Here is a 9,400-nt window from a genome sequence, read left to right as displayed (position 1 = left end):
ACGTTTTAGAATAACTGTAGTATAAAAATATCAAATTACTATGTTGTACAGCTGAAACTAACATAATATTGTTAAGTCAGCTATATGTCAATAAAAAAAAAGATCACTATCTAGTGTCTAGTTAGCATAACCTGGTGGATGATGGTACCAGGTACTGAGACAGGATGTACTGGAGTAGAAAGACATGGGTGTAAGAGAGAAGGTAGAATAAAGAGTTCATTTTTGAGTATGTCAAGAGCATGAGCTATCTTGGTGGAGATATCATACAGGCGATTGGATGCGGGGCTGAGAGGAAGGATCTGGGTTGGGGATGTGAATCTGTAGTTATAAGCATATAAATAATCATAAAACCATGAGCATACAATACATGGTAATGCCGGAGAGGATGGATAAAGTGAGGAGAAAAGAAAGAACAAGCATCAAAGAATCCAATGTTAACAATCTTTAACAGAGAAGGAAAGGGAACAATTAATGAAACAGAAAAATTAGGCATGTATGATATTGCCAAAGGCCTCTATTGAAGGGCTTTTGGGTTGTTTCCAATCTTCTGCAAGCAATACCCTTGTATGTACTCATTTCTCACATATGTATCTATCTCTGTAAGATAAATACCCAGAAGTAGAATTACCGTGCAATATACACATCTCATTTTGAATTTCAAAGTGTTTAGTTTTGAAAAAAAGATTGCTTAGAAAAGCCACCAAACAGAGAGCTTAGTTAACCATATTTAATGTGGCATTTGATAGGACTGGTTAAATAAATTTAATATATCCCATAAGGTAATACCCTGTTGCCATAAAAAAGAATGAGGCTGTCAATATATTCTGATACGGAAGAGGAAGGGGTAGGACTTAATTTTCACAATTTTGAACCAGTTCAGTTTTATGCCATTCACATGTATCACTTAGATTAAAGATATTTTTTGTACTTCTACACTATACTTAAAAGAGAGTAACCTAAAGATCAATTTACCTTTCATTTTTAAGAGCCACACCAACAGGTTTCTGATGGACTTAGACACACCTGGGTCTTGCATTATGGAAATACCCAGTTAGATGTTGGATTTTATGAAGTCACGACACAGAATTGCTCTGACTGTGGCAAAGGGCTGAATACATAAAGTTCATGCTCATCTTGAGTTTGTTATAAATTTTGGAATTGATTAATTTTGCCACTTTTATTATTAGTGAATAAATCTACCTCATTTTGTCTATTTTAGAGATGTCTCCAGGCTTCACCATCGCCACCCTCTCTCACCTCCCCTAAAATGTCTCTGAAGACATACTCAGTCATATCAAGTCTGAAGACAACTTATATTTCCAATATAGGAAGTAGTGATGATCGTACACTTTTTGTTTTCTGTTTTTAAGAAGGGCAACATAGAGATATGGGTGTGAGTTTAAAAACATGTACCACATGCACTAAGCTACACTAGACTAATAACTTCAATTTTCTAGAATTAGAGAGCCTGTTTTTTTAATAATAATGAATATGGATTGCTTATTCCCCTTTCTAAGAATAATGCTAAATATATTCTTAAACCTGTTTTCAAAATTCAAGAAGAAATTCAGAATATGGAACAATTAGCTAGAATAAGCCTGAAGATGATTCTAGCTTTCCTACTAGTAAAATTCAGTATCTATCCTTTTAAGGATTTTATCAATACATGAATTCAAGTGAGAAAATGAGCTGAGGGGTTAGAACACGACTCCAGAAGAAGATTGGGTCAGGTACGTTCATACACAAATAATCAGACTCTGCTCCACCTCCCTTGGTCTAGGTCCTCCTGTCCATCACGATAAGCATCGGATCACGCCAAAGACCACAGTGAAAAGGACACTGGCCTAGGGGTCACAGCCTGGATTTAAGTCTGGATACACTCACAGCTTCTATAATATCTTGGGCAAGTCATTTCTGCTTTCTGGGCTGCAGATTTGGAATCTTCAAAATGAGGAACCAGGTCTGAGGTCTGAGGTCCCTTTAACTCCCTTCATATCTAAGTTTGGTGGCTAAAGTCTCTGGAATCCCAGGTGACAGAAGGTAAGGTAGATTGAACTCCTGGCCACATTCCTTCATTCCTTCCTGCATCCTCGCTCTTGCCATTGCTTCAGTGTGAGTAGAGTATATTCCCCTGCCTCTTGATTTTGGGCTTGGCCACATGACTTCCTTTGAGCAACGGGATATCGTAGACATAACACAAGTAGGGGCTGAAAAATGTGCACTGCTTCTTATTCCCTCTTAGTTAATAGCTTAGAACATTTTATAAAATAAATGTCTACAATAGCTAGGTCATAATTAGGGTGACTCTACATCCCAATTTTGCCAGGTCAATCCTGGTTTACATCTGTCGTTCTGGTGTAATGATTTAGCTCTCTTCACTCCCAAAAGTGGGATGATTTAGAGTATCAATTACATAGTCACCACAGAAAAACCTCAGTTCACCTTGAAAACCTACCCGGTTAATCCACAAGTTGGCCACAATAAGAGGGCCATGCCCTTGCCCCAGCGTCCATACCCACAATGCCTCCTTTGGATCATGGGGATTCCCACTATCCCCTCTTCTTACACTTCAGGTGGTCTACATTCCAAGTGGCCCCCTTTTCCCTCAAACCTAGAGAAAACCTAAAGTCACTCACAAATTAGAAAAAGTCTGGGGACTCCCAATCTCAACTGCAGCTTCAAATAAGCATGTGCCGTCTCCCCTACGGTATAAAGCCTATGAATCATCGCGCAATTTGCTTGTTGACACGACAGTGTGGTATACTTTCTATCACCCAATCAAAAAAGCCCTGGCCCATGCACGTAGAGAGGTACATGCTCTTTTAGACACCTGGCAAGACCCTAGGTGTTCATAACACTGATATCTCTCCTCTCATGTCCCAATACCCTCAGGTGAGAAATGGCAGGGAAGCAGACTCCAGGTCCCAAGCCTGCTACTGGTAGGAAATAACACCCAGACAGTCCCAAGAGGCCTCATTTTGGAGAACCGGTACCTTCAGAGCTTACTCTTCCCCATGCTGGCACGGAGCAGGAGTACGCCCTCTACCAGAGTCCCAGGATTGTCTACCATCTTCTGCCAGAGGCGTTGCTCTTCCCCCTGAGAGTCCATCCAATCCACGGTCTTCCCATGGCTCACACCTAAAGAAGGGAAAGGGAAGCATTACACTTTACAAATGAAACGTTTTGATCCTCTGGAAGACACCTATCAACCTCTGAGGCGGACCCGCTGACCAGAGAGCACTTCAGTGGCTTGTTCTCACCATATCAAGTGAGTGGAGTTAGCATGGACTACATCCTTCGTAGCCTGCATTCCTCTCCTCTGCCTAGATGATGGGGAACAAACCAGGATGGCCCTAGGGGCTCATTTCTCCCTCACTTTGGTAGTTTAAGTAGAAAGCTGGCTCATCTAGACTGAGTTAACACAAGAGAAGAACAGGCTGACTGGGAGTTTTTGTTTTAGTGGCAGAGCTAGTCCTGGCTCTCCCTAATCTATACACGTGCTCTACTGCTGTAATTCCCCCCACCCTCCCCAATTCGCCCTGTTAAAGTTGTGTCTTGTGGAATCAGTGGTGTGTTTCCATGACCTGTTTGAACAACATGAGACGTTATTTTTTAGGGGAAAAATGGATTTCCTTTCGATTCAAGCAGTGGAATGGCTGCAAGCATGGACAGAACTGAGAAGAGGCTGAAGTCAAGTTCGTCTTGGAAGTCCTTCTCTCCCCGGTCAGAAGCATGTGCTGTCTTAGTGATCCTCTCCCGAGCAAATCCTGAAGTAAGGCCCAAGAAAGTAGTTGAAATTCACTTAGACTAAAGTGTAAATGGTATTTTATGAAAGGACTGAATATAAGCATTATACACCCCACACTTCTAGCTGAAGGATACAAAGTTACATAGTAGTAATTTTAACAATGAACCAATCCTTGGCTAAAGTAATGGAGCATCTGTGGAAATTTCGAGAGTCGGCTAAGAGGGAACTACATATACACTTAGGACACATCAAACCTGCAGGAACCACTCCCCTGCCCCACGCCAAGTCACAGACTATCTCAGGTTTACCAAGTCCCTCACCGCTTCCAGAATTCAAACGAACTCCTCCCAGAAAGATGTTGCTGGAAAAGGCCTCCTTGTCCCAGACGGTAAGTTCTAGGCAAACATTCTTTATATCCTGGGGATGCAGGCCAGTGAACATGAAAGTATGATTCCACTGAGGGTTGACACTCTTTTTTATTACCAGAGTTTTGTGCTTGGTGGCTTTGCTATCATCAGGGAGCAGGTAGCTGCAGGAGAAAACACAATCAAGCCATCAGTGAGACAGTAAAGCAGAAAAAGGCACCCTTGCGTAATCATGTCAATTTCCCATAATTCCTCGTGTGTGTGTATATGCGTGCGTGCGTATGTGTGTGTGTGTGTGTGTGTGTTTATCTGTGCGTGCCTACTTGATTTTCTTTCCCAGCATCACATATGCTTAAATCTGGGTTTATTTAGTGGAATGGTTTATTATTTCTTTTAAGTGGGGCAATAGTAAAATGCCCACACTCTTTTTTAAAAAAATATTTATTTATTTGGTTGCACTGGGTCTTAGTTGCGGCACGTGGGCTCCTTAGTTGTGGCGGGCGGGCTCCAGGTGGCTCCTTAGTTGTGGTATGCATGTGGGATCTAGTTCCCTGACTAGGGATGGAACCTGGGCCCCCTGCATTGGGAGCGCAGTCTTATCCACTGTGCCACCAGGGAAGTCCCCCGTCCTCTCCTTTCTAATCCTGTATTGGTCCTTCCCTCCTACTGAAATGAAAATACCTCCTGTGGGAGACACTATGTAATAATGTTCTGCCTCCTATCACCTTTGGCCCACCTCTGAGGTGACATGAAGCCACGATGAGCACTTCCTGGCATGTGCACAGCTTCCTACTTCAAGTGCCTGTGTCTCTTTGCTTCTCTAATTAAGGACTTTGGTGCTCTGTGAGCTGACTCAGCCTCTGTGCAGGAAACCCTGGAATTACTGGGAATTTAATGTCCCCAGGAGCAACCCTCAACCAATGAGTTTTAGAAATTGGTGGATGAGTCTCCCAGCTTCCCTGTCCCTTGAAGGGATGATCCTAAGGTACATTCCACAGGGTTCCTTGATGCTTCCTAAGTGGAACTGAGCCCCAGTTGCTCACAGTGGTAACCTGCCTAGTAACATATTTTTATCAATTTCCCTCCCTTCACTGTCTCATTTTCTCTACTCTGTTTTTGATCATAGTACCTGATGAGTCAGGGAGCAGACTTTAGGGAAGGAGACTTATGGGTATGAAATTAGTACATCAAACCTGAAAAATACCACAAATGACCTTACAATAAAGGAGATACATTATGACACTTGAGATTTCATTTCATGTACCAAACAGAGACTGCTTACCTCCCAATTCATTCTCTCCCTATTTTTCTAAAAAAACCACAAAAATCCTCATTTTTTTAAAGTTAGGCACAAGATTGTCTAGAATAAAGACTACATTCCCCAGCCTCCCTTGTAGCTCACATAGCCATGTGACTAAGTTCTGGCCAATGGGATGGCTTACCTTTAGCCTTTGTTTACATATGAGAGAAAAAACTTTTGTCTGTTTAAGCCACTGTTATGTTGGCTCACGGACAGACCTAATATTTACTGATATATAATATTAAATTTTACACAAAGGTCTATTCTTGCTCTCTCATGCTCTTTTTCAAAAAATCTGAGGTCCCTTTAAAATCAGCTCAATGTTTAAGTGTAACTAGGGAGAGAATTTACTAGAAAGTTACTGGCCTTTAAAAAGGAAAAAAAAAAAAAAATATATATATATATTTATATATATATATATATATATATATATAAAACAAAGATACTGTCCTTTATTATCTCTGCTTCATAAATGTTCAACATGATAAAGTAAAAACTATTCCAGAAGATGTTAAGTCATCCGTGCAAGGCCACAATGAGTTCATGGGCGAGAAGCCATACCCTTATCCCACCAGTGAGCAGGAAGCGGCCAGAGCTAGATGGTAGGGCTGGGGAAGCAAATTTCAACGGCAGAATCCACAGAAAGCATTTCTTCTGTGCTTAAACCTCCCGGGAGAAAGAGTCAAGGACAGATGGAGCAGGATTCAGGCACACACACTCACCAGTGGGGAAGCCCCAGACATCCGCTTCTCCTTATTACCGCCCTTACCAAAGTTAGACTGTGTGAGCATAAAGGATCGACTCATTTCCTTGTAGGAAAAATTACACTTCTCTAAGAAGGATTGAGGAGAGGAATGATACTGTCATCTGACTCAAAGAATTAACCTCACGGCTGGCATCACGGGACTTTGTTTTACCTTATGCATTTTGTGATGCTCTGTGAGAGCAGGGACCGTGTCTTATTTTTGGAACTGCAGGACTTAGTGCTTGGAACGTGTGCATGTATGTGTTTGTTACAATGAATGAAAAATATCCTGCTGGTTCTAGTTCTTCTAATTATAGGAGAAAAGTCTCAAATAGAAATCAGGAGGGATTTGTTGTTTGGGTTGCCTTGAATGGGTAAGAATGTCCATTAAAAGGGCTGCATTCCCTCAAGAAACTGCCCAGGGCTCCACAAAGTGGGCACAAATGGCCAAGAGGCAGTCTTGGAGTTTCCTCAAGGCACTCTCCAGTGGATATCTCTAGGGATGATGCTCTGACATCTCCACTTTTTACAATTTCCCCCAAGAGAGCAAAATACCAAGGATCCAATATTTTTGTTGACGCTGCATATAATCAGCACCAAATGATAAAAAAGCACAATACAAGTATATTACATGTAGAAAACCATACTTTCTCCTCCTGTGAGAAACTAATCTCACAGGAAAATTTGCCAGTCTTGAGGGCGAGAGTCACAGGACACCCTGAAATATGCTAGAAGCAGGCTGAGAGCTAGAATAAGCAAATCTCTCTTGCATTGTTTTCAATGTAAGCGCCAGCAGTGAAGGGGAGTTCTTTCCTAGCACATTTAGAATAAGAACAACACAGAAGCCCCACAGCCACTGTCTCATGGATCACAGACCTCTTCATCTCCCATTAAGTACCATCAAAAATGAGCTCAAACAAAATTACCCCTTCACAAAGCTATCAGAAGTGCCTCCTGATTTCACGGCTGTCAAATTCTTCGCCTCTTTGATGAACACTTCTAGGATTCCTCCAGAGATGACAGGAGAATCCTTCTTCTTTCCTCGTTTAAAGGGCTTCTTTCCTGCATCAGCCATCAGAGAAAAAGAGAGAAAGAGAGCCACAGAGAGAGCCAGAGAGAGCGAGAGAGAGAGCGAGAGAAAGAGAGAGAGAGAGAGCACGAGCGAGCGAGAGAGAGAATGAGGGAGGAAGAGAGAGAATGAAAGAAAAAGAGAGAATGAGAATGGGGGGAGGTAGAGAAAGAAAAGAAGGGAAGAGATAAATCATGGATTCCATTTCAAAATTTACAAATAAAATCCACAAAGATTTCATTTTCAGAGTGAATGAGATCTTTACGTTATTGTATACTTTTCCATGTAATCACTTAAATGCTTTTACACCACTGCATTCCTTCTGGATGTATCTTTCAGTTTTGTTGAAAAAAATAAGCAAAAAATTTTTTAAAAATTAAATACTCCCCTATAACAATATAAAGGGATAAAACAGAAAAGATCCCGAGAGCTGCCTGGGCCACATCCCTGCTCTCTGTGAGGAACAGCTACAATGAAAGCCACACACATGTGCCGAGACCCCCAAAGAGAAAATTCCTAACTCCCGTCTTGGATATTTTAGTCGCGTACATTGTCAACTCCATGCTGGGCCAGCTCTAAAGGCTATATAGCTCAGACACAACTACATTTGGGGGTGAGAGGAAACTTTTCCCGCATCACATTTTTATTCTGATGACATACACTCAACGTGAATAACGACCGCCTCCACCACCACCTTTGTTTAACACTGTTCTAAGTGCTTTGTATGAATGAACCTATTTAATTCTTGCAATATCCCTAAGAAGTGAGGCAACTGAGGCTGAGAGATAGTAATTTAGTTGCACGGGGTCACAATGACAAGGGTGATAGGAAAAGAAAGATAAAGGAGGCTGCCTGTAGGAGTTGAAGAAAGAAGAAGGGCAAAAGGGATTTAAAAGTTGACTCCGGGCTTCCCTGGTGGCGCAGTGGTTGAGAGTCCGCCTGCCAATGCAGGGGACACGGGTTGGTGTCCCGGTCCGGGAAGATCCCGCATGCCACTGAGCGGCTTGGCCCGTGAGCAATGGCCGCTGAGCCTGTGCTCCGCAATGGGAGAGGCCACAACAGTGAGAGGCCCGCGTACCGCAAAAAAAAAAAAAAAAAAAAAAAAAGTTGACTCCATCTGGATTTTTCCTTTGCATTTTTTGTTCCAGGTTAATTCCTTTCTCAGGATGCCCTGAGCAGCTGTGAATGTCATAAACCCAGACAGCATCTTTCTGCACCTCCCCTCTCAGCAGGCCATCCCCCATCTCCCACTACCCCCACCACTCCACCCGGCAGGGGGGAAGATCCTATATGTCCTGGACTTCCAGGAAACAAATCTCAACATTAAGGTTGGTCTCTAAGTATGAACTCTGTCCTTTCCTTGTAAGAATCTGACACCCTTCCCCATACACAGTGTATACTTTTCGACTCTCCTTAAACGACAGTGACACCTAAACCTTTCCATTTCATCTGTGTAATGTAAAAGTAACATAGTCCCCTGATCCCTATTTCCACACTTCTAGAAATGGAATGTCCCCGATCAAAGTCATTGATTTGTTTTCTCTACCTTGAAGCTGTCCTAGTGGAGGTGTCAGGTTCTCCTCTGGGGGTATGTAACGTAAAATGACTGTCAGCTCTCCTTTGTACTGAAGGCCGATATCCTCAGCAAATGCCACCTGGCCAAGAGGAGACAGGTGAAAAGAAAAAGTGAGAATGCTTGGTTTGTAATTTTGTAGCCCATATTCGAATGTACAACATTTACTTGGTAGCATAAATGTGACAATTTATTCCCATTCAACTATGTTGGCACTTATTGGTTCAAGAGATGCCTCAGGCATGAGGAAAGAGAGAGGCTGGAAAACTCTATGAAGCTATTTGAGTATAACATTCAACGCTAAAGGGCTTCCCTGGTGGCGCAGTGGTTGAGAGTCCACCTGCCGATGCAGGGGACGCGGGTTCGTGCTCCGGTCTGGGAAGATCCCACATGCCGCGGAGCGGCTGGGCCCGTGAGCCATGGCCGCTGAGCCTGCGCGTCCGGAGCCTGTGCTCCGCAACGGGAGAGGCCACAACATTTGAGAGGCCCGCGTACCGCAAAAACAAACAAACAAACAAAAAACATTTAACGCTAAAGTAAAAGGAATTTGAGAGGAGATATATAACACACGTTCGGTGAATCAATGGACACTGAGTGCCT

The 9,400-nt window shown here is 42.7% G+C and overlaps 1 protein-coding gene across 2 annotated transcripts in view; it reads right to left on the bottom strand.

Annotated features, from left to right (window-relative positions):
- Nucleotides 1–2,995: 2,995 nt before the first annotated feature.
- Nucleotides 2,996–9,400, bottom strand: part of SYTL5 (synaptotagmin like 5) — a 106,726-nt gene continuing 100,321 nt past the window's right edge. For both annotated transcript variants that reach the window (XM_065900822.1, XM_065900823.1), the window contains 4 exons: nucleotides 8,774–8,882; nucleotides 7,085–7,220; nucleotides 4,069–4,277; nucleotides 2,996–3,138 (listed from right to left, as the gene is read on the bottom strand). In XM_065900822.1, the coding sequence (XP_065756894.1) occupies nucleotides 2,996–3,138; nucleotides 4,069–4,277; nucleotides 7,085–7,220; nucleotides 8,774–8,882 (597 nt within the window). The remainder of the gene's footprint in view (nucleotides 3,139–4,068; nucleotides 4,278–7,084; nucleotides 7,221–8,773; nucleotides 8,883–9,400) is intronic.

Source organism: Phocoena phocoena, chromosome X (assembly GCF_963924675.1).
Source record: "Phocoena phocoena chromosome X, mPhoPho1.1, whole genome shotgun sequence".
Classification (NCBI taxonomy): Eukaryota; Metazoa; Chordata; class Mammalia; order Artiodactyla; family Phocoenidae; genus Phocoena; species Phocoena phocoena.
The sequence above is the reverse complement of the archived record's forward strand: the minus strand, read 5'-3'. Positions and strand labels throughout refer to the sequence as shown.